Source organism: Grampus griseus (genome assembly GCF_964374135.1).
Source record: "Grampus griseus genome assembly, chromosome: 4".
NCBI classification, from domain to species: Eukaryota; Metazoa; Chordata; class Mammalia; order Artiodactyla; family Delphinidae; genus Grampus; species Grampus griseus.
The window spans coordinates 73,983,907-74,009,660 of record NC_138997.1 but is presented as its reverse complement, the minus strand read 5'-3'; the positions used below and the strand labels follow the sequence as shown (position 1 = coordinate 74,009,660).

The 25,754-nt window shown below is 40.1% G+C and overlaps 2 protein-coding genes across 2 annotated transcripts in view; one reads left to right on the top strand and one right to left on the bottom strand.

The window, feature by feature from the left end:
- Positions 1-1,426: 1,426 nt before the first annotated feature.
- Positions 1,427-20,281, top strand: LOC309822183 (phospholipid-transporting ATPase VD-like). Its single transcript, XM_082653893.1, has 7 exons — positions 1,427-1,481; positions 2,477-2,602; positions 5,313-5,513; positions 10,209-10,289; positions 11,491-11,595; positions 15,447-15,634; positions 18,750-20,281. The coding sequence occupies exons 1-7, from the start codon at positions 1,428-1,430 to the stop codon at positions 18,895-18,897; spliced, it is 903 nt and encodes a 300-aa protein (XP_082510019.1). The 5' UTR covers position 1,427; the 3' UTR covers positions 18,898-20,281.
- A 2,696-nt stretch (positions 20,282-22,977) lies between these two features.
- The window catches only part of CORIN (corin, serine peptidase), a gene marked incomplete at both ends in the record, with an annotated part of 252,263 nt that continues 249,486 nt past the window's right edge, over positions 22,978-25,754 (bottom strand). Inside the window, 1 exon segment of the mRNA XM_082653606.1 lies at positions 22,978-23,160. Coding sequence (XP_082509732.1) covers positions 22,978-23,160 — 183 coding nt within the window.

The window sequence follows — 25,754 nt, the reverse complement described above, 5'->3', positions numbered from 1 at the left end:
GAACAGAGGGACGGAGCTGCCATTTACTGAGATGGAGTCGGGGAAGCAGGAGTTGGGTTTTATACATGTTAAGTTTGAGAAATCCATTAGATGTCTAAAACAGTGAGTCAAGTAGGCAGCTGGAGATAAAGTCTGGAATTTAGCAATGAGGAATTGGCTAGAGACATAAATTTGGGAATTGTAAGTCTAATGGTGATATTTAAAGCCCCGATAGTATTATCAGTGAGATTACCAAAAAAATGAGTGTAAGTGGAGAAGAGAAACAGGGTGAGATTAAGCTCTGAGACACTCCAAAGCTCAGACATTAGCAAGATGAACTCAGCCATCTCTTATAGTCTCTGTTTCCACCTGGATTATTTTCAGTCTCAGGTAGCATCTCCCCTCAGGGTGTTGGTACAGCTACTGAAAATTCCCACCTTTATATCTTATCCTGTTAGCAACCTGAGAGAAAAGATAGCAATCTCTTCTCAAGTTGCTGGAATAAAGTATCAGGATTAGGGTGAAATTTTGTTCAACTATCTTATTGAATGAGCATATACACGAGTGAATTGTTCAAGCCCCTGGATCCATCTGTCCCTGAGGCTAGAGCCCTGGACATGTCAATTCTGTCAATTCAGCTGAATCACGTGCCTATCTCTGAACCAACCACTGAGGCCAGGGAACAGGCAGTGGTAATTGTCCAGGCCTGAGTCGGTTGCCCATCCCAAATCTGGTGGTTTGGGCTCAGAGACTCATGGACTCAGAGTTCCCAAGGAAAATCAGGATACTATTACCAGAAAACAAGTTAAGGTTGCTGGGCAGTTGGGAACAACAGATGTTTATTACCAGCAGGAATGTCATACCTCCTCTAAAGAAGCTTCCAATGTGTTGGGAAGACAAAGAAATCTATAGCAAGCTTAATACCACGCTAGATATGATAGAGATTCGTAGGGTGGTGCTTGGGGCCTAAGGAAGGGGCATTGAATCTAAAAGGAACATGAGAAGGACTTCCTAGAGGAAGTGATTATCTAAGCTGAGCGCAAGAGCCCTTGAAATCCACAAGGTGGGGCAGGGGTGATGAGGACGGTGTTATAAGAATAGAGAAACAGCATGTGCAGGGCTGGAAGGAGTAGGGTATATCTGGAAAATTGAAAGTAGAATGAGTGACATAGAGAAAGGGGAGGTCAGTCCAGGTAGGGGCTGTAGCATGAAGGACTTTAAGGTAGTGTTGAGTATGGAATTCTTCCTGATGGCAGTGGGACGCCACATTGCATTTGTGCTTAGCTAGCTTCCAGGCAACTTGGAGACATGGGATAAGCTTTGAAGGATTTGTTTGTTTGTTTGAGTAGCCACTGTTGATTTGCACAGTGGGCAGTTTTTCTTTGCTCCTCATATGTTTCTCACCTTTTCTTCCGTTTCACAAAGGTGACGGTGCCAATGATGTTAGCATGATACAAGTGGCAGACGTTGGGATTGGGATCTCAGGTCAAGAAGGCATGCAGGTGAGAGGATGTTGTGCACCCAAACACCACGAACTTGACCTGCCCATCCAAAGGCAGCATTCTCCATGGTCAAATCTCTGTGGTAGAGTGAGGCTGTCTGCGGCTAGCTCAGGAGTGGGTGGCAGGACGTTTAGCCATTCGTTCACTGATTACTTACTGGGTGAGTATTATGGTAATTTCCCTGGGTAATTTTAGCTCTGTGGCCCACTTGTTCAGTTTAAAAATATATAACTTGTCTAAGTCATAAGGATATATATTTTTAGCGCCGCAATAGCTGTATGACTTTTGACACTGATGAGAGCTACTAAGGATTTGAATGAAATATCTAAAAATCCTAAAGAGAGAGGGAGAGGGGGAGAGAAGATAGGAGAGAATGAGGGAAGTGGGATTGTCCTGCTTTCGTGTGCGCACATGTGTGTTGAATGGTGTTTTAGGCACAAAATGCAGATAGAAGCTCGTCCAGAAGACTGCTTGTCATGTATGGAGCTAGTGCTGTCAAAGGCAAGTGGGATGTGAGGCTTAGGGTTTCCCGAGAACGATGAATTACAACATCTCTCTAAAAGATGAGAAATTCAAATACCTCCTTTGCCTGCTACATTATACAGAGTCACATGAAGTCACGACTATATACTTTTAACATTCTCCTCATGGAGGAGAAGCAAATGCACACTGTAATGCGCAGAGTTCTGGGTAAGGGAGCTGCTCTCTAGGGAAAGTACACTTGCTGAAATTACATCATGAACGGTGACCAGAGAGAAGTTTTGTTTCATTGGACCGCATTGGAAAACTGAGTGGTAACTCCAGGTAACCCGTTAAGGCTCTGTATTTGTGGGTTTTTGTTTGTTTGAAGGTTGTTTTTTTTTTTTTTTTCCGGTCTTAGGTTTAAACTACATATTTGACCAGTCTGAGCCTGCTGGCGGTTAGGCTGCCATGCTGCGTCTGTTCTAACATGTTCCATTGCTCAGGGTGACGTTCTTTCCCTGTTGCCTCTGCAGGCTGTGATGGCCAGTGACTTTGCCATTTCCCAGTTTAAACATCTCAGCAAGCTACTCCTTGTCCACGGGCACTGGTGTTATACCCGACTTTCCAACATGATTCTCTATTTTTTCTACAAGAACGTGGTATGTAGCTCCAGAAAATTCGCCCCCCTCCCTTCTCCCTTCCACTCCAGCTTGTGTAAGGGGTGAAGAGGAAGGGCCCGATGCTGAGCTCACTTTGCTTGTTGATGTTTGGGAAGCAGCCAGGAGCACTTCTGCTGTCTTACCAGGAATAATCTGGGAATGTGCTGTGTTTCAGCTGCTGAGAGCAGATTGCTAGGCTTGTCCATCTGCTAGCATTTTCTATTCCCTATGCATTTAAATTCAATTAAGCCCTGTCTGATTCGTTTAGAATCCAGTTTTTGACCTTCCATAAAAAGGTTGTGACAAGCAGAATTAGGAAATGTTTAATGCTTTCTGTCAGTGGAGAATGAAAAGGTTTTCTTCAATTTTACAGGAGATATAAAAACTATATATGTATATATGCTATCCCCAGATGGATGTCCCATGTGGTATATTGAACACACAGATACAGATGAAAACCCAGTATAGTGCCTTAGGCTGTAGCTGGCTAGCACTCCCAGAGGAAGAATTCTTTGGCAAGCCTGTAAAATGTGTTTGTGCTTTGGTAGCTATTGGATGGTCAAGGAACTTAATTTTGACCATGTAATTCATAGAACGGCAGAATTTGAGTAGTAGGATTCCTGGCTTCGAATCTTCAGCAAACCATTTAAATTTCAGTTTTCTCTTTCATAAACCCATGTGGACCTTAGATTGCTTCACCTAAATCCCTTCTAGGTGGGGTGATTATGTAAATATGTCATGATTTTCAGACCACATTTATTCTTGGTCTTTAAAGTGCCTGTGTAGCAAGTTAGTAGTAAACAGAAATTTACATCACTCTGTTGAAATGCCATCTTTAGGAAAAAGATGACTTTAATGGGTCATTTTTAGGATATCCCAAATATGTAATTTAGATCGGTGCGTGCACGTGTGTCTGTCTGTCTGTCGGTCAGTCAGCAGGAGCATTTTTTTCCCTATAGCAAGATGAACTTTTCAGGAAGCTTTCAGTACTTTCCTAATTGGAATTAGCACACTCAGTCAAAGTTTAAGAAAGCCTTGATACTGTATGAAAATATTTGAAATGTATAATATCTCTGTCCGTGTGATTCTGGGGAAAGCTGTGATTTGTAACTTAAAATTCTAGGACTTAGTGGTCAATGACTTTTAGAGGGGAGCCCATCTCCCAGGTTTTTAAAATACCTTTGCATTTTTCTACCTTCTCTTCTATTATGATGCAGTCCACTGCATCCTCTCCCCCTTCCTTTTAACTCCATATTTCTAACTAATATTAGAAAGAGACCAGGACATTATGATAAAACAAATGTCCAACTGTTGTTAAGTATTTAAAATTTTGTCTCATGGAAAAAAAAAAAAGATGCCACATGCAGTTGGAGAGAGGGGGTGTTTATTAGTAGAGAGAACGTCACCAGGGAGCAAGGACCCTGGGGCCGTTCTGCTCCGTAAACCCTGATGGCCTCACACTGAAATCCTCCTGACTTGTTTCTGCCTCTTTCTTGCCTAGCCAGACAACAAGTGGTTTGTAAACTATGGAGAACAGGGCCAGTATCAGAAGCCATTCGAATAGCTTAGCTTTCTGAGACTACGGTTCTTGCATCTTGGGCAGTTTTTGAGATAGTGATAAGGACTATGGATTCATTCCCCAGAATAGTGCCCCAAACTGCATATACCTAAAACCCGTACATTTTCAGGAGTGAGGCATAATGCATATCCATGGACCCTAGACTAAGAAACTCTATTCTAAGGATCGTGGTCCCCATCCTGAGGTGTTTCAGTGTATCTATGGTGCCAACAATAATATCTTAATCAATTAATTAAAATCGATCAAAAGGCATTTTTCAGGTCATGAGCAGTTGCTAACTGGATCTTGATACTAAGACCTGATGTCGTATAATTCTCCTTTTCCAGACATAGAAACCAAAATTCATAGAGGTTATTAAAATGACCTATAGTCAATAGGAAGTTTCCCTAGGACTTGAAACAAGACCCCCTAATTCTAAGCCCAGTGACCTTTCCTGTGGCCTGCCTTGCTTCAGGGCACAGAGCTTTTGCTATCATGGACTTACTCTGTGTGAGACAAAATAAGAAACTATGTATGTGCCTGGCCTCTAGCATGACCACCTGTCCTGGTTTTCCTGGGACTGTCCTAGTTTTTATAGTAAGAGTACCATGTCCTGGGAAATTCCTCAGTCCCAAGCAAACTGGGATGGTTGGCCACTCAACCGACACCATCCCATTTCACCAGGAAAAAATAATTGTGAACCCAGAAAGCAAGAGAATGAACACTTGTTGTATGGCTGCCACATACCAGGCACAGGGCTAGATTCTCTTCATCTGGAGCTAGAACATCTGCATTTGAATACTGACTCTGCCACGTGTTAGCCAGGTAACTTTGGGCAAGTTCCTTAGCCTCTCCGTGCCTTACTTTCCTCATCTGTAAAATGGGAACAAGAGTAATTCCCAAGTTGTTACTAAAATTAAATGTATTCTCTTTAAAGCTCTTAGAACAGTGCCAGCACCACATAGTAAATGGTCTGTGTGTGTGTGTTTTAATTTACCAAAAAAAGCTGCAAGGTAAGTTGTGGTCTTCCATTCTGTGAGTGAGGAAGGGAGGGGCTGAGATCACACAGCTCAGGACAGCAGCGTGTGGCGTGTGCGGTCCTAGCACGCATTGCTGACTCTAAGACGCACATGTTCCTCTTTGTGTCCCTAGGCCTATGTGAACCTCCTTTTCTGGTACCAGTTCTTTTGTGGGTTTTCAGGAACATCCATGACTGACTACTGGGTCTTGATCTTCTTCAACCTCCTTTTCACATCCGCCCCTCCCGTCATTTACGGTGTCCTGGAGAAAGATGTGTCTGCAGAGACCCTCATGCGACTGCCTGAGCTTTATAGGAACGGCCAGAAGACAGAGGTGGGTGTATGGCAGAAACGCACAGAGACCGATACGTAGCTGCTGTCAGAGCCGCTCAGCTCCAGTGTTGTCGGGTATTGAAAACTATTTGACTCATCTGTTTGTTTCCAAAGATCTCTACTAACACAGCAGCTGTGAAGTCAGTCGCTTCTGAGATGAACACAAATAAAACTGTGAAAGATCTTAGGTATTTATAAGCAGAAATCCAGTCCTCAGACCTTACAACTGATAATATCTAATATTTACTAGACCCCACGGTGCTGCCTTTTGTGCACACTACTAAATGTCCCCAGTCCCATTTATCTTCACAAAGCGCTTTGAGAGAGGACTTGGTATTGTTCCCATTCTAAGAGAAAGAATCTGAACTTCAGGGGGGCTGAATAATTTTTCCAAAAACCTCACAGCTAAAAAACGGCAGAGCTAGGATGGGAACCCTTATTAGTCTGGTTCTAAAGCCAAACTTAACTTCTTCAGGTTCTGCTGTCACGCAGAATAGTGCTGTGAACTTAACGGTTCCCTCTCTCTGAACGCATGTCGCACCTCCCCTTAACTCAGTCCTGTCCATCCACCTCTGATATGTCCCTTATGTCTCATTTCCTCTTATCTATAGTATTGTAGTTGCCGATTCATTGGGCTAGCTGTCTTAAAAGCTTTTTTTTCTAATTTGTCTTTTACAAAATTAATAACCAGCATTGAGATGGTCTTATGAACATTTATGTAATGCCAGGCACTGTTATAAGTCCTTAACTTACATAAATCTACTTCTCAAAATGATCCTGCAGGGTAGATGCTATCGTCATCCACACTAGATGAGGAAAGTCAGGCACAGGGAGGTACTTTAAGTAATCTGCCTGGGTCACCAAGCTCATGGGTGGTACAGGTAAACCCCGGTTCCCGATCCCCTGCTGTGCTGCAGAAAGAACACTGATGCTATCTTTGGTCCTTGGGTGCACCCCCCCACCCCACCCCTTCGCTGTTTAATGGCCAGAAATCCAAAGTGCTCTCCTAAGGACATTGCCAGGATCACAGAGACTGAGGTGGACCAGCAACCTGTAGACACGTATAAGCGGACAAAGCTGAGGGGTCAATCTGGTCAGATATTCTAGCCTTGAGAAAAGGACTCTGTTAGTCAGGACTCTTTCCGTTGCAAGTGACAGAAAACCAGCTCAAATTGCCTTAATGAAAAATGGAAATATATTGGCTCTCATAGCTGCAAAATCCAGGAGTAATGGTAGACAAACAGCATTAGTCTTAAAGCAACTGTCAATGTGCTGGTTACAACTCCTCGGCCCAGCTTGAGTCCCGTGCCTTTGCCTGTGCTTATCATTGTGGCTAGAAAGATCATTTTCTCATTGACTAGGCCTGGGCCATAGATCATTCCTGAGGACAGAGCTGAACCCTATGGACAGGATTGGGAAGGAGGGTTTCCTGTAAAAGAACTGGAGAGACGAAAATGAGACCCATCATGAGAAATCCATGGGTCGGACATTACTGGCCTCACTGTTCTAAAGACGCTGACCCAGAGCAGCACATGTTAGAAATGATGGGTGATGTTTAGCCTGAGTTTAAATTCTGCTTCAGTGGTATGTGACCTTGGTGAGGCATTTAACTTGCCTGTACTCTGGTTTCTTTACTTTATGGAGATGGTGTGAGGATTAAGTAAGATTGCGCTCTCAATATTGTTATTTTTACCCCACCCCCAACTCCAGACTTAAGCAAAAATTCGAGGAAATCCTGAATTTAAAATGATGCATTGGGCTTCCCTGGTGGCGCAGTGGTGGAGAGTCCGCCTGCCGATGCAGGGGACGCGGGTTCGTGCCCCGGTCTGGGAAGATCCCACGTGCCGCGGGGCGGCTGGGCCTGTGAGCCATGGCCGCTGAGCCTGCGCGTCCGGAGCCTGTGCTTCACGACGGGAGAGGCCACAACAGTGAGATGCTCGCGTACCGCAAAAAAAAAAAAAAAAAAAGATGCATTTATTTTCATCAATCCAATTTTATTATGGGTTGAATTGCCTTTTGAGACTGGAGGGTAATTTAATGTCCTTAGGCTCATGGAGCAGCATGGAGGAGAAGTCAACTTCCAGGGAGGAAGAAATCCTTACAATCCTTTAATATCATCCAACCCATTCAGATCAAAGAACCACATGAGGTTTTCCTAAAAAAGTCCAATCTGACTTAAAGCTCAAGGCCAGGGTGCAGGAACATGTGGTTGATATTAATGACGATTGTCCTGTACCCTAGGTCTAAGTTAAATTCCAAGTCCATTGGGGAAAGAGGGGTAGAAGCAGACCTTTAACGTTTTCGTAGCTTGGTGTTTTAAAAGCCCATTTGTTCAGCCTGAAGACTGTAATTGGTCTTGACCCTTGGAAGAGTCGAGGTCATTGTTTCCTGTTGTTGAACGCTGCTGTCAAGCCTTTGCACACGTTGTTCTGTTAAGCTGGCCAGTTGTATAATACGTGGTAAAGCAGGCAGAGTCCCAGCATGTGGCTATTGATAAAAGGTAATTAATTTCATTGACGTTACCTTCTGGAAGAGTTGTCCTTCCTTTGAACTTGGCCTCCAAACAAACTCTATTTTATGCTTGGGCCATTTCCTGTCTTTGGTGTCATGAAATATACTTCCCAGGGTTATAGCATCTCTCTCCTTGAAAGGAGATGAGTCTGGAAGGCTGCAGCCAGGAGCGTCCCTTCCAAGAAGCAATCGTCTATTACCCATCTCTCATCACCTGCACAGCCTTCTTTCCTGGCTTTGACTTCATGTCCAGATTTTCCCTCTCAGTTTCCAGGAGATCCCATGAGTTTCTCCCTTCAGCCCTTCATTTATCCATGACCCTTCTCTACCCCTAATTCTCCTTGCTCACATTACTGTGGAGAAAGTGTGCTTGTTAACCTTTTGGCTCTAGGTTTTTTGAGCAACCTCTGTTCCCCCAGAAGCATGAAGCTATATTTTAACTTATCCTGAAAGTGTTCTCTCTTGTCCAGTGACATTTTGGTTGCCCCTTTGACTCTGCCACATTTTCTTCCACCATTTGATTGTGCTTCTGCTTAGAGTTTATGGACACTTGGATGAAGAAAGGCAGGTAGAAAATTCCATCATTTCCCATGACAAAATTGTAAAAGAGGCTACAGGGAAAAGTAGACTGGAAATGATGAATCTTCATTGCTTTGATTTTACAGAGGACAAAGAGATAAAAAAGAAAAGATGTAGAACTTCTAAGTGTAATCTCTTGAAGGACAGAAGAATTTATATGGAGATGTTGTATATTTATAAAGCTTTAGGAGACAATTACACATTTTCAAGAAAATTTCAGTTTCTTTTTGCATTTGAAAGGAAATAAGACTATAAACACGTTAAGAGAAGGGAAGACTAGCTCAGGGATATGATGCATGTGTTGTCATTTTTGTTCATGGCAGACATCACTAATACACTGTGGCACTCCATCCTTCCTACTGGGTCTGAATGGACCCTCAGAATCCTTTTGCACACACATTACTATTTGATCAGAATTATCTTTTATTTGAAAACCTGTTTTCAGTCACTTGACTGGTATCTCTACTTGATCTTTCTCTGTTTCTACAAGCTTCTGGTAGGAAGCAGTTTAGCACATGAGAAGTTATATAAGAATAGTTTATTAATCCAACAAATATTTGAGTACCTGCTATGTACCGGGCACTGTTTTAATCACTTGAATAAGAGAGCCCAGGTCCCACTTTATGAAGCTTGCATTCTGTTGAGAGAAACATAAAATCATTAGGTAAACAAATAAGATTATTTCTGATGGTGACGAGAGACTTCTGAGGATGCCATGGTAGTAAATGATTAAGTGGGCATGACTTTTAGACTGGTCTGGGGTCTGTGCCTCTATGAGGAAGTGATATTTGAGCTGGGATATGAATAGTGAGGAACTGGTCATGTGGGAGGTCCAGGAGGAATTTCTGGCAGAGATGACAGCGCAGGTGAAGCCCTGAGGAAAGAAGGGATTGGCATATTTGAGAAATAGGGTGAAGTCGGTGTGTTGGGAGGACGGTGAATGACAGAACAGGTGCGTGGCCCTGGAGAGCAGGGGCTTCCATGGGCAGACCATGCAGGACCTCCTAGACCATGGGAAGGAACTTAGATTGTATGGGAAATGCAGTGGAAGGCATTGGAGGAATAGGAGGGGGGTCAGTTTGATTAATTAGGGAGATGGCATGACCTGATTTACATTTTTTAAAACCATCTGGCTGCTGTGGGAAGATTGGATTAGGGCTGAGAGAGGAAGCAAAGAGGCCAGTTAGATGGCTCTCCCATCATTCATAGAGAGTTGATGGTGAATTGGAATGAAGGGAGTAATGGAAATAAAGGTGGATGGATTGGAGAAGTTTTTGAAACAGTGTTTTCTGATCAATGGGAAATGGAAACTTAGTACTACTATCCTTATTTGAGGTAGATTTAAGATTGATCCAATGATAAAAGCAATACGAGTTGAAGAAGAGTTCCTTCAGGGTTTTTTTCCCCCGTGAACTCATCTCATTCAATTATCACCCCCTCATTCTTCCACTACTACTTACAAATCCCACCTGTTTTGTGAATGAGAGAACGAAGGAATAGAGTTTTCTCTCAGAGAAGCAAAAACAAGTACTGGCTTGTGTTGTTCCTTGATCTTGCTTGACTGTTACTAATCTTACTCCCTCTCCAATATCTGTTTCATTTTCAGGCACACTTACCACTCACCTTCTGGATCACCTTGTTGGATGCCTTTTATCAAAGCCTGGTCTGCTTCTTTGTGCCTTACTATGTAAGTCCTTGTTCACTCAAAGGATTTGTTGTTAATCAATGGTACTTCTTTGTACTCTGTCACCAGTATCAGCATATAGAATGGGTATATTAGGGTAGTTTGCTCATACAATCAAGTTGATTATTTACTGACTAAATTATAACACTCCTCCCAAATATGGTAGGTAATGGGTTAAATTTGGAGAGAAGTGCTTAGCTGAGTCCTCTTGGGTCTCTTTCTTAGCCCTGTACTGCTTGATAGTTTTCATCCATGACTTGAAAGTTGAAAGCCTGGCTTATAATTAAATGAGTCAGAATCAGAGAGGCAAAGTCAGAATATGAAAGCTGTTATTAGTGAGTGCTGGGCTAATTCTACCAGGATGACATTCAGAGTATTAAATTTAAGTAGGCTCCCCAAAACTAAAAGACAAAAAAAATGTTATACAGGTAAAGAATGGAAGAAATGTGACTAAGCAGAGAATGTGTAAATGAATTTAAAAATGTAGGCCAACACAAAGCAGCATGATGTAGTTGCCCATTCACACACACCCCTCCCTGGAAGAAAACACTAATATGATCATGGATGGTTAACGAAAGTTCAGTAATAAAAAGGGAAAAGGTAATAGTCTCTAAGTTAACAATTTTCATTCTTCATTCAAATAAAATTACTTGAATTTACCCAGCTAGAATATTCTAGGTATACTGCATTTCAAGAGGTATATAGATAAGACAATCTGAAGTGTATTTAGAAGAGAATGACTAGACTTGTAAACAATCAGAAAATTGTGTCATTTGCGGAATCCTTTAAGGACTTTGAAGACATATGCGTATGAGAGGGGTGGATGTTTACTTAACCGAGGTATAAACTCAGGTTAGCCATAGTACCTGCTTCAAAGATTTTCAGCTCTGTTAAGCGGAACATATTTGATCTTTCTCTATACCTCAAAGAGTTGGACGTATAAGTAAAAGGATCAGGGAAAATGAATTATGATTCAGAATAAAAAGGAATTCCAACCAAAAAGTTCAAAATTCAGATGGCCTGTCTGGGAGAGAGTCTCTTTTTCTAAAAATGTTCAAGTTTATCCTAAATGATCAGTTATCAGGAACACTGAAACGGCCCAGTCCTCACTTGGGCCGTGGAATAGAGTGATGAAACTGATGATACTGTGCCACTGAGGGTGCACAACTCTCCAGGATCACCAACTTTTATTCTCTCTTTGTAGACCTACCAGGGCTCAGACATTGACATCTTTACATTTGGAAACCCCCTGAACACAGCTGCTCTGTTCATCATTCTCCTCCATCTGGTCATTGAAAGCAAGAGCTTGGTGAGTAGTTTTCCTGCCTCTGAAGTAGCCTGAAACTCATTGGGGGAATTGTCTTCATGCCTACAAGACAAGTGGTCATAAGAAGAGGAATGACTCCAAGGAGTAAGGGTGATCCACGAGCACTCTTGTGGATCGTTGAGTGCCGTTATGCTGAGGTTAATGTGCAGCCCGGGAGAGTGGAGAACACCTGCCTGGTCCCCTTGGTGGTATCCACGGTGTGGGTGGTTAGTGGAGGGGAGTCAGGCTGGAGAAACAATTACACTTCTACGGACAGCATCCTTCAAGACCAAGCTGTTGCCTTTCAACTAAAAGGAAAACAGGTGTAATGCCGTAATCCTGGTATACTGACTTTTGTAAGTGATGATTGGATGCTTTTCTCATAATACAAAAAAAAAATTTTTCTCCCTCTAGAATTTTTACCATTCATTTCATTTACAACTAGGTCTTTTTGAACTTAGTCACCAGCTTAATGATAAAGTTAAGTCTTTTCATGAAAATGATTGCACGGGGGCTTCCCTGGTGGCGCAGTGGTTGGGAGTCCGCCTGCCGATGCAGGGGACACGGGTTCGTGCCCTGGTCCGGGAAGATCCCACATGCCGCGGAGCGGCTGGGCCCGTGAGCCGTGGCTGCTGAGCCTGCGCGTCCGGAGCCTGTGCTACGCAACGGGAGAGGCCACAGCAGTGAGAGGCCCTTGTACTGAAAAAAAAAGAAGAAAAAAAAAAAAAATGATTGCAGGGTATCTCTACAGTAAAGCTAAAATGAAGGATTCAGATAAAGAGAGCTTTACTTTAAACCTTTTTCTGCAAGTGAAGAACATCCCACCCATGTCTGGCAAGTAAACTGCCTTAGCACAGACCATGTCTTCTGATGGGAGCATTCCTAGTCCACTTTCAGATCCCTGTACTCTACCCAGCTCAAATGTTATTTTAGGTTTCAGCAAAAAGTGCTGCTTCTCCCAAGAGCCCTTCCCTAACCATCCATTTTTTCACACCATCCTCTTGTTTTTATTCATAGTCCTAATAATAACTTATAATTCTTCATTTAATTATGTGATTATACTATTTGTGTTTCTCTTCTACATTAGACTATAATCTCTTTGAGGACAGGGTTCATGTTTATTTTGTTCACCACTGTATACCAGTATCTAGGACAAGACTGGCACACAGTTTGTCCTCAAAAAATGTTTGAATGAATGAATGAGTGATTAAATGACTAACCAGTGTTTGGGATATATGTAACATGTTGGTGGTGATGCATTTCAAACGGGAAATAGCTGAATGAGGTTATAGGGTTTTTTTGTTTTTGTTTTTTGCGGTACGCGGGCCTCTCACTGTCGTGGCCTCTCCCGTTGCGGAGCACAGGCTCCGGACGCGCAGGCTCAGCGGCCATGGCTCACGGGCCCAGCCGCTCCGCGGCATGTGGGTCTTCCCGGACCGGGGCACGAACCCGTGTCCCTTGCATCGGCAGGCGGACTCTAAACCGCTGAGCCACCAGGGAAGCCCTGAATGAGGTTATAGTTTTAAATGTTATACAAAGTTATATATTGAGATTATTTATAAGTTCTTAAGTAGGGCTGAATATTTTTGACATCACCTACTTTGCTTATAACCTGCTATAACCAAACCTTACAAGCCTAAAGTGTTGTGAAAGGTTAATATCTGCAAATACTAGATGGGAAGAGTAAAGAGAATTCTAGAACTAAAATATTTGGGGTTGTTTAAATATCTATTGAATTTCATTTTTAAGCAATTATGTAGGTACTTTTGCTACTGCCTAAGGAAGTGTCTGAAGTTCTGACACTGATTAGTGTTCCAGAGGCTCTAACATGTCAAGCGTCCATTTGGGTTCAGTGGTTATGAGCAACAGCAATCTATTTTGACTAACCTGAGCAAATGGAAAAGTTATTCAAAATATATTGAAAATCACGGTCAAACAAACAAACAAAAAAACATCCCGAGGATCCAGAGTGGCTGCAGAGATCAGGGAACAGAAACCAATGGACAGGCTCACCAGGCTGGTACTCTGGTCTGAATTGGCCCCAGTCATTTTCTCTCTGCTCTTGCCTCATTCATTGTGCTCCAGGTTCAGTCCCTGGTGATAGCATTCTGTTTCCTTAGCTCCAGCCATAGGCTTTGGCGAGAGGAGAATATTTTACCAAGACTGTGCATAGCACTGGGTGTCTTCACTAAGAGAAGGGGAGTGAAAGCTAGGTGCCCAGAACAGTGACTACTCTATAAAGGATGCATCATTAAAGAATTGTTTCTCACACCAGGGAAGGCTAAAGCTCACGGCCTCTGAAGGTCTGTTGTCAGTAAGAGTCAGTCATTCTGAGAATATGAATTGGGTTCCTTCATACTTTTGCACACCATCCCTTTGCTGCCTCTCCCACCTCCCTGTCAGTTTTTACCCAGTGTCCCTTGACTTTCACTGCATCCATTTATTTAAACGAGTCAACTCCATCAAGTCACATCTCACTTGCCAAAAGTGCTTCTTAAAGGAAAAAAATTTGAGGGCTCAGTGGGAAGCAAGAGCATTTGAGAAAAAAAAAAAATGGGGCCAACATTTTCTGAGCATTTTGTGTATCTTTATAAAACATGAGCAGCCTTTGTGACTCCTGTGAAGCTATCTACCCTGGAGAAATACTGTGCAAGGTTAAGAGGAAAATGGAGAATATTGGGTCTTGTTTAAGAATTATAGCCCTAGAGAATGAAAATGATTAACAAAAGCAGTGTTCCCCCAAAAGAGTAATACATACCACCATGGTATACACAGTGATTTTAGGTGGGACTGTACACTGCACTAAATAACACTGACTACTGCACAACATGAAGGTGATTCTCTCATACTTCAGATTATGTCAAAGAAGAATTCTGTTTGGAACTGTTACTTTTTCTCGCAATAACTGTTGCTAATTTCCCTTGGTAACAAAGACAGATCAGACCCCAGACTCATCACTGTTATGACAGGTAATGCTGATATTACATTTAAGGTAGTGATCTGCTTTTCTTTCTAAATAAATTTACTTAATTAGATAGCCAGTTTACAGAAAAATTTAAAAAAATAATAATGCAAGCTCTATGTAGATATGAAGGTGGATAGGTTATAGTGTGATATACAGAGATTTATTTCTTGCTCATGTAAAGTTACTAAGGTTCCAGACAGCTCTAGAGAAATTATTCTCTGAGAGGTGGCTCAGTGACCCAAGCTGTGTCTTGTAGCTGTACCACCTGGAATTATCCCCAAGAAGAACTTCTTGGTCAAACGTGGAAGGAAAGGAGACAGTATGGAGAATTGCACACCAGCTCTTCCATGCTTCTAACCAGAAAGTTTTGCACATCCCTTCCATTCACGTTTCATCAATCAAAGCAAGACATGTGGCCATGCTTAATTTCAAGGGGGTGGGGAAATGCAATCCTCCCACGTGCTTATTAGAGGAAGAGAATGAGAATATTGGTGAGCAACAGTAATGTCTACCACCTACTTAAATGGATAAAGTTTGAGGTTCACTGGATTAAGCTATTATCTTAAAGAAGTAGTAGACCAGTAAATGACTGTATGGAAAAATAAGGAGAAAATCCTAACACCTCATGGTGCATGGACAATACAAAGTAAACTAGGCACCAGAGTTACTTTTTGGTATTTGACGTAGTTTTATAGAACTTAAACACTGATATGAGCGATTCACAAAAGGTGCTCTTGCCTCCTCGCTTCAATATTTTGTGTTTTGTTCACTAAGGTTTGTTACACCATTCACCCACTGCTTGGAGTGTGATGTCTCTTCAACAGAGCAGATTTTGCCAGGCTGCAAAGTTATCAGAGCGTGTTCATCTCCTGCTTTTCTTATCTTGCAGACTTGGATCCACATGCTGGTCATCGTTGGGAGCATCTTGTCTTATTTTTTCTTTGCCTTGGTTTTTGGAGCCATGTGTGTAACTTGCAACCCACCATCGAACCCCTATTGGATTATGCAGGAGCACATGCTGGATCCAGTGTTCTACTTAGTTTGTGTTCTCACAACCTGTGTTGCTCTTCTGCCCAGGTATGGTGTTTATTTTATCATCAAGAGAGTAAGTGAAGTCATAGGCTTAGAATTCATCAAGCGACTGCTAAGAATAGACAGTAGACCATCCTGTTTAGTAGTGGAAAAGTCAGTCTGTACTAGTTAAAGTATTGGTTTTAACTCTTTTGCCAGGGAACAGAAGTGGCTTAAGCAAATGAAAAAATTTATTTCTCTCTCAAGGAAAATCCTAGTCTGGTTGATAGTCCACACGGATAGGGCAGCTTTGCTTCCACAAAGGTATTCGAGGACCTAGATCCTTTCCTTTCCTCTTTTTCTTCTGCCGTCTCCCAAGGGCGTTGCCCTCATCTGCGTGACTAAAGATGACTCACCACCAGCACATCCAGGTCCTGGGTCCCTGCATCCCTGCATCTCCGCCTGCAGGAGGGAGAAAGAGAAGATGGAAGGCATGCAGCTTTCCATCTTTCTTCTTTTTTATTCTTCTTTGTATTGTCATGACCCAGATGTGGTACACATCATTGGTCATATCCCATTAACTAGAACCTGGGTGTGTAGACTCTGAATGGCTAAAATCTGGGGGCTTCTAAAAGGAAGAATGGGTACTGAGGGACATGTATCTCTGCTACGATCTATAAACACTGAAAACTTACCTCCCTTCTCTGACTTCAGTTTCTTTCCCATTTTAGTTTAACTTGATTTCTCATATCATATGGGATGGAAATGGCTAAGAAGTATGCATGGGTTTCTAATCTATAGATCTCTTGAACTGTTTAGAGCTCTTCCCTTTTATAGTTTTATAAAATCTATCTGTTTAGCTGAAAACACTATAGCAAATAGCTGTTCTACCTTTTTAAACATGATATGAACATCAAATGGTGATTCAATATTATTCTCTAACAGGGTTGACAAATTGGCTCACAGGCCAAATCTGACCCACTGCCTGTTTTTGTAAAGTTTTATTGGATCATAGACATACTCACTAATTTAAATATTGTCTATGGCTGTTTTTGCACTACAACAGCAGAGTTGAACAGTTCCAACAGAGACTATTTGGCTCACAAAACCTGAGATATTACTGTCTGGTCCATTGGACAACAGTTTGCCAACCCCAGTCTGTAACACAATCATAAGGCACAAGGGGCACAAACCCTTTGTTGCTGAAAGACATCCGTTCTAGAAATGCATAAGAAAAACCCACCTGAGTCATTCTGTGGTGGTTACAGTTGTATACTTAATATCACTGGTAAACTGAGATGGTACTGTAGTGTTCACTGTTACTACCAGCTTTCAGATTAAAAACTGACAAGATGAACTTTTAGAATTTATGAAGAAACAATTAACTTTTAAGTTATAGCCTGAAATTTTTCTTCAAGAGCATTAATGGTACAATTTTATCTAATATTGTTGTGGTGAGCTGAAAAAACTGACCCCTAAAATACATCTGTGTCCTAATCCCTGGAACCTGGTGAATGTTTTATTTATTTAGCGAAAAAAGGAATTTGCAGATGTGATTAAGGATCTTGAGATGGGGAGATTATCTGGCTGGGCCCAAAATGCCCTCACAAGTGTCTTTATCAGAGAGAGGCAGGGTGAGATTTGACACTGACAGAAAAGGAGAAAGCACTTTGACCATGGTAGCAGAGATCTCTGGGTCACAAGCCAAGGAATGCCTGCAGCCACCAGAAGCCAGAAGGAGCAAGGAATGAGTTCTCCCCTAGAGCCTCCAGAGGGAGCATGGCCTTTCCAACACTTTGATTTTGTTTCAGTGAAACTGATTTCAGAATTCTTGGCCTTCAGAACTGTGAGAGAATAAGGTTTTGTTATTCTAAGCCAGCACATTTACGGTAATTTGTTACAGCAGCTATAGGAAACTAATACAGACTTTGGTATCAGAAAGGTGGGTGCTGCTGTAACAAATACCTAGAAGTGTGAAATAGACTTTGAAATTAGATAACGGGCAGAGCCTGGAAGAATTTTGAGGCACATAATAGAAACATACTAGACTCCCTTAAACAGACTGTCAATAGAAGTATGGACATTACAGTGTCTGCTGGTGAAAATTCAGAAGCAAGGAGGAAGCATGGGCAGAGAGTGCCATATCATCTTGGAAAACACGTAAATGATCATAAATAGAATGTTGCTAGAAATATGAGCATTAAAGGCACTGCTGGTGAGGTCTCAGAAGGAAAAGAGAAACATGTTATTGGAAATTGGAGGAAAGGGGATCTTTGCAATATAGTGGCAAAAAACTTAGCTGAATTGTGTTCTACTGTTATGTGGAAAGCAGAATTTTTAAGTGATGAACTTGGATGTTTAGCTGAGGAGTTTTCTAAGCAAATGTTTGAAGGTTTGGTCTGGTTTCTTCTTGCTGCTTACAGAAAAATGTGAGAGAAAAGAGACTGAGGGAAGTACTATTAAGCCCAAAGGAACTAGATTTAGAAAATTCTCAGCCTATCCAGATTTCAAATTTGCTAAAATTAGGAGATTGGCTGTTGGGAGTATGCTCTGGAGAGAAGGCCCAGAGTGTGGCTGGACAACCTTTGCTAGTGCTGAAGAGATTAGGTGTGTGACTCATGGATCCTCTTAGCCATCTCAGCAGTCACCAAGGAAGGAGATGGGATATACAGGAAAGATCTGTGGAGGACCCTCTTATCTAATGCTGTAAATACCCATGACATACATTGGAGACTCACAAGGTTTTTGTGAATGCTATAGCAGCATAAATACTGTCAGCTTGGACTGAAAGGGACACGTTTGTGATAATTTGCTGCAATAGCCATAGGAAACTAATAGCTAGCATTTAAAAAAATACTCACTTACTGTGTGCCAACGCTTGGCCTGCTTTATATGTATTATCTCATTTAACTTAACATTAAGGCTGTAGCACTATTGGTATCTCTACTTTTACAGTTTTTATTTTTTATTTATTTGACAATCAGGAACTCACTATTTTCTCAGTGTTTCACAAATACTAATTTAATATTGTTATATTTTCCATTTTATAATTCACTTATTCTCCCCCTTTACCTCAAGAAGGGTCACCAGACACTTCTACTTTTTCTAATTGGTGAGTACTTTTTGTGTCCCATAATGCATTTGACGGGAATGTAATTCTGTGATGCTTTTTGTAACCTAGGTTTATATACAGAGTTCTTCAGGGATCCCTGTTCCCATCTCCAATTCTGAGGGCGAAACACTTTGACAGACTGCCTGCAGAGGACAGGACTGAAGCTCTCAAGAAGTGGAAAGGGGCTGGAAAGATGGATCAGTTGACAGGTATCTAAGTATTCTGACCACTCCACTGTTAAGTCAGAGAGAATACCCATTTCTGACCCTTCTGCTGTCTTTGCAGTGATGTCGGCAACTTCTTGTGCTGTTGAACAAGGAAATTTATCTGTATGTGAAACTGCTTTAGACTCAGACTACTCTGAAAATAAGGCCTCAGGGATGGCTGGACCCTCAAAGGATTAAAAGAGCAGAATACCCTCCTTGGAGCTGCAAGTAGTCCTTCAAGTTTGGAAGAGGGCCTTTGAAGAGGTTCCTCTACCAAACCAGCATGACTTGGATTTTTCCTTAAGGGACAAGAACATTTTACTGGGCTTGGAAAAGCCAGTGTGATGACCTTTACTGTATGTTTGTAGACATTTGTAAAGGAGGTTAGAGTTTGACCTGAACAGAGTTTAGAGAAGTGAAATATTTAATTCAGAATCAAATGCTTTTAGGAAACTTTTTGGATTTTGTAAAAGCATTTTAATTGTTCTAGACATGCAAATATTTTCAAGGGAATTCATTTGAGACATATATTTATTTTACTATCTGCTCATTTCAGTGTTCTCCTGAGGTGGAAGGCTTCACTGGTAAGGGGCAGCAGGGATGCCAGAGTTCCATGGAGATGTGTTCTTCTCTCTGCTTCCTGTCAACAGAAGACTTTTTATGAGTTATACCTCTGTGCAGATGTTTTCAATTGGGAAACAGAGGCCATAGGTAAGGAATACAAAGTCAGCTGAGTCTAGGGGCCCTTTGTCAATTTCCCATATTCTAAAACTGACAATAGCCTAATCAAAATGAGACAATCAATTTCAGAACAGTCTTAGGGAGATCATTTGAGGGTTTATAGTCTTTACAATACCCTACAACTTTTCTGCTTTTGCAACCTCTAAAAATGAGATATTATGGAACTGACAGTAATACAGGTGGTTCTCAGGAGGATTCCATGAGGTTCTTAGATTTGTTTTTTAATACATTTTAGGACAAGAATGTCTATATAAAGTTAATTGCTGTTGCAAATCATGTATGCTGGTTTTAGTTGGAACAAAGAAACTCGTTTCTACCAAAACTGTCAGGTATTATTTTAAGATTATATATTCTTGTTGAGTTCTTTTAAAAGTCTATATCTGTCCATCTGAAAATTGTCGGCCACCCAGAATTTCCTTCATGAAATTTCCATGCTAATGTTCCATGTCTATATGAAGCTCTTCTTAATGACTATTCAAGTATTATGCTCAGGGCTTAATCTTCTACCTGCTACCTACTGTCCTGGTCTGACATTTTTTGTAGCCTTCTGATGTTATTGCAAGTGGTCTTTTGTACAGACTGATTTCTAGAATATTCAGAATCCCATATGGCTAATGGAGGTAGCTTTCTTCTTTCTTAAGATTTTTTAAAAATAAACTGTTTAATAAATAACATATACAAAAAGCTGTCATTGCTCCTATAGATACTCACCAAATCCAACAGTAATTGGTACCAGAACTTAGAAGGAAAAATCCCAAAGCACACCTTTTACCAGAATACTGTTTTGACCTTTTCTTACATGGAAAAGTCAGTGATCCTCATAGCAGCTGGCATTCATTTCCTTGAGATCATCATCTTCCAATAAATAAAAATTTAGAGATATATTCACTTGCAAATAAAAGATTAGAATCTAAGGATAAAAAGACTGAGTCCAAAAGACTAAGAGAAAAGGTCAATCCCCAGGATGTAAAACATCTGTACACATGAGTAGAGGAAAGTCTTGAGTCTTCATGCTATGGGTCTACAATCTCTTATCCACAATTCCACAGTCTCAAGAACTCTGAAAACTGAAAAAGTTTTCATAAATTAGGCACAAATTCAATGTGTTAAACAGATGTAAGGCTATTTATTTATTTAATGTAATTATTCATATATTTTGCTACGAAAATATTAGTAGATTTTATACTGGGTGCTAAACGTTGTAATATTATGCTTTTAAAATTTTTTAAAATTCTGGATTCTGAAACATTTCTGGCCCTCAGGCAAAAGAGATTTGGGATCTGTATGAAGCCTTTAAAGGGTCTTATCTACAATAACTCTTTTACACAAAGTTACCCAAGCTGATGTGGTCTGTTGCATTTCGGTATTCAGTGTATTTCACCAAATTTGGGGGAGCCCAAATCTGTTCCTAGTAGCCAAAAAAAAAAAAAAAAAAAAATTAACAGTATACATGTGTGATACAATTTTACCCATAAAGATTTATAAAAGAATTGGATCAGATTCCCAAAATGTGCTCTAGACATGAAAGATCCTTGCCTTCGTATCAGGGCTGAAGTTTTCCTTGGACCCTCAATGGGTTATTGGAGACTGCTAGCAACCTCTCATTTCAGACTAATCAAAGAGCCATCTTCCATCTAAAATAAAAGAGTATGTTCCTGGGGGAGTGAGATATAAGACAAGAAAATTTTGATTGGTGGGAAACTGGATGCCAACTATAATAGTGGGAGGCACCGTTTTCTGGGGCTTGCTCCATGTTTTATATCCATAAAAAGAAAAGATTATACCGTTTTATTTGTATTAAGGGTTACTTAAAGTAAGTACAAGATGTATATTTCACTGAACATAAGTTGAGCATATGTTGTTACATTATGTACCTATAATTATAACAAAACTGACGTGTTCTTAAACTTTCATACAGTTGCGACCACAATTCGGTTGCCGGATTTTACATTCTAAATAGGTTTATATAAACTACAGAACAAGAGATGAATAATGTGGAAAGTGTCAAGACAACTTTTCGAATGTCACCTACGCACACATATAGAAAAGAGTACAAAAAAGACACGTATAAAATTGCAGGTAGTCTCTGGGGAATGCTGAGGCAGCCCAGGTTGCTGGTGGAGGGAATCCTACTTGTTCAAAAGGCATTTGGATGTTGCAAAATGGATGCCTGACTAATTGAAGTAGGTGCATGTGAAGATTTGTGTTTTGAAGCTTTTTTGCGGGGAAAAAAATACCGTAACCACTAATTACTTCAAAATTGATGTGTGTAAAGTGGCCTAGTGCTTAAAAGCATCTTTAAATTTTTGTTTTAATTATCAATGGGAAGAAATGGCAACACCAGATATTAAACATCTTTCAGGGACAATTACAAAATGTTTTTCTCCGTGCAAAGTTTTACTGTGCTTTCAGATACATTTCTGTGACTTTATTGGTATGGATAAACACAAGAAAACTGGAAAATACTTAATTAGGGGTGGGGTGCAATTTTCTTTTGAAAAGATTGCATCTCTCTACTCTAAAGCAAATCCTCCTATAGCAAAGTTTAATCTCAACTTCACTGTCACATAGGCAGAATGAAATATTTCCCACAGGTATTTTCCTAGTTGTCAAAATCTCAATTGGCTAAGTGATACACAGTGAACAAACCCCAGCTCTAGGAAGGTTCTTTGGAGACTTTCTGTAAAATTACAATCTTGATTTAAATTCAGAATGGGCAGTCCAAGCATGTCAGGTGCTAATATGGATGTCAAAAGAGCTTTGTGCTCAATGTGATTTGCTATTTCAGCTACCTAAACGGATGCTCTGTCTTTCATAAGTTCTCAGCATTATGCAAACTTTAGAAGAGTAATAGTAAATAACTTAAGCATGTAAATTATCTTGGCTTTTAATAAATCAAAAGCAAGTCTCTGATGTTAATATTGTAATTTGCTATCATGCTCTTGTGCTTGAGAAACAAAAGCTGGCAAAGATTAGTCAGCCTGGATCTCAATGTCCTTTTTGTGACTGGACAAAAGGGAACTTTCTCTAACCTGTTACACTCTTCTCTTTCCAGAGTGGATCATTTCATGTTATAGTTAAGGTTAGGCCTGCCTGGCAAAAGAACAAACTCTGTTTTGCTTTGGGTTTTAAAAGATTTTCATTCAACTTGATGTAAGAGAAAAATAGAATTTAAAAAACAAAAAGCTGCATAAAATTAGACCAAGACAAACATGAACATTTGCAGTGCACTGTGGAGCATTACTGTCCATGAAAGTGCTTCCACACAGCTCTCTGCAGGAAGTCCTCCACTATCGAGAAGGCTATTTGCTCTGAGTGTCGCTGGTAAAAGTCTCTGATCATCTTTGGAATTAGTTTAGGAAAAAGGCGTGGATGTATATTTGTCTTTCAATCCATTTGACAAAGTATGTCACGTTGCTATAAACTCCAGGTCCCAGGACTTTGGAAAAGCAGACAGAGCCCCATGAAGTTAAGCCAAATAATGTCCACTGTCCTCCAGGCCGCTCACAGACCAGAGGCCCACCACTGTCACCCTGTAATGAAGAGCAGTGGACGTTAGTCACTGGTATGTCAGAGACCTCACGGTGTCCATGCTATCCTGAGGGTAAAATAAAGCCAAACCCAGTTTAACCAATATCCTGAAAAATTTCAGCAGAGCTCTCATTGTCAACCTGAGAGCTTTCCACTACATAAACAGAACTTTCAAATGAACATTTTAAATCTTGATCTTTAAAAGAATAGAAATGACTTGGGAAAGGACTATATTCTTTTTTTCCAGGAAATCAGAGGACTTTTTGTCATTTCCTGCACTTAATGAAGATATCAAACTTTTTAATTTAGCGTATCAGAACTGAGTCTCTCATAATTGATTTCATTCTTTAATTTTGATCCATTTTATAAATGTAGAACATACCCAAAATGGAACATTCAAGGATAGTTTTCCCACAAAAAGTGCTAGAAAAATACTCTAAAGTAATTCATTACTTTCAAGATTCTTGCTATGTGAATGAATGCATTAAATAAGACCATTTACTGTATTTAATAGAAAAAAATTAGCATGCTTAAACAGAAAATACCACATAAGAATTAATTATAGTAAAACATTATAACCTACATTTTATTTCATATGCATAGTAGTGGTTTTCATTCTTGATATTTAGGTGTTGCAGGCGAGTTTTACTCAGTTTTTTGATCCACATATAATTAACAGAAAAACACTGTGGCTTTTAAAATGCTAATGTTTGCTACATCTGAAAAGATGAGAATGAGAGATGTATTCTGCATGGCCTCAAAAGAGAAGGACCGATACCCTAGAAAAATAAGTAAGTATGTGGACTCATGGCAGAAATTTACAAATACTCCTTGCCCTGCAAGAATTTCAAACTTGTAAGTACATCTATGGTCCTCCTACTTTGTAATGTCGGGGAATAGTAGAAATCATGTTTACTGATGCTCTTCTAAACACTTTCCCTGTATTAGTTCATTTAATCCTCATGAAATCCCTACAGGTTAATAATAATAATTATTATTATTTACATGTTATTACTTATATAATTATTTAAATATATAATAATTATAACTGTTATATCTACTTTGGAGATGATAAAACTGAAGCACAGTTTTATAACTTGTTCATTAGCAGAGCTAGGAGTTAAACCCAGGCAGTCTGGCACATGACTCCAACTTTATAACTACTAGGTTATCTTGTTTCTTAGAAATGCTACTGAATACAACTGCTATTAAAACAAAATTGACTTTATGATTGTGCTGTATGCTTTTGTAGAAGTGGTGATCTGTTTTTTTTTTTAAATTGAAGTTTAGTTGACTTAGAATATTGTGTTAGTTTCAGGTGTACAGCAAAGTGATTCAGTTACATATTTCTTCAGATTATTTTCCATTATAGGTTAATACAAGATATTGAATATAGTTCCCTGCACTATACAGTAAATCCTTGTTGCTTATCTACTTTATGTATAGTAGTTTGTTAGTGCCATACTCCTAATTTATCCCTTCCCCCCCTCCCTTTCCCCTTTGGTAACTATAAGTTTGTTTACTATGTCTGTGAGTCTGTTTCTATTTTATATGTAGATCCATTTGTATTATTTTTTAGATTTCACATGTAAGTGATATCATATAATATTTGTTTTTCTTGGACTTCACTAAGTATACTATTCTCTAGGTCCATCCATGTTGCTGCAAATGGAATTCTTTCTTTCTTTTTTTGGCTGAGTAATATTCCATCGTACCACATCTTCTTAAGCCAGTCAGGTGTTGGTGGGCACTTGGGTTGTTTCTATGTCTTAGTTATTGTAAATAGTGCTATGAACAATGGGGTGCATATATCTTTTCAAATTAGAGTTTTCATCTTTTCCAGATAATATGCCCAGGAGAGGGATTGCTGGATCATATGGTAACTCTATTTTTAGTTTCTTAAGGAAGCTCTGTATTCTTTTCTTTACTGGCTACACCAATTTACATTCCCACCAACAGTGTAGAAGGGTTCCCTTTTCTCCACACCCTCTCCAGCATTTATTATTTGCAGACTTTTTGATGATAGCTAGTCTGATCAGTGTGAGGTGATACATCATTATGGTTTTGATTTGTATTTCCCTAATAATTAGTGGTGTTAAGCACCTTCTCATGTGCCTGCTGACCATCTGTATGTCGTTTTTGGAGAAATGTCTATTTAGGTTTTCTGCCCATTGGGTTGTTTTTTCAATATTGAATTGTATGAGCTGTTGGTATATTTTGGATATTAACCCCTTGTCAGTCACATCATTTACAAATATTTCCTCCCATTCTGTATGTTGTCTTTTTGTTTTGTTCATGGTTTCCTTTGATGTGCAAAAGCTTTAGGTTTGATTAGGTCCCACTTGTTTATTTTTGCTTTTATTTCTTTTGCCTTGGGAGACTGATCTAAGAAAATCTTGCTACAATTTATGGCAGAGAATGTTTTGCCTATGTAATCTTCTACAAGTTTTATGGTATGTCTTACATTTAGTTCTTTAAACCACTTTGAATTTATTTTTCTATAAGGTATGATTTACATGTAGCTGTCCAGCTTTCCCAACACCACGTTTTAAAGAGATTGTCTTTTCTGCATTGTATTCTTGCCTCCTTTGTCATA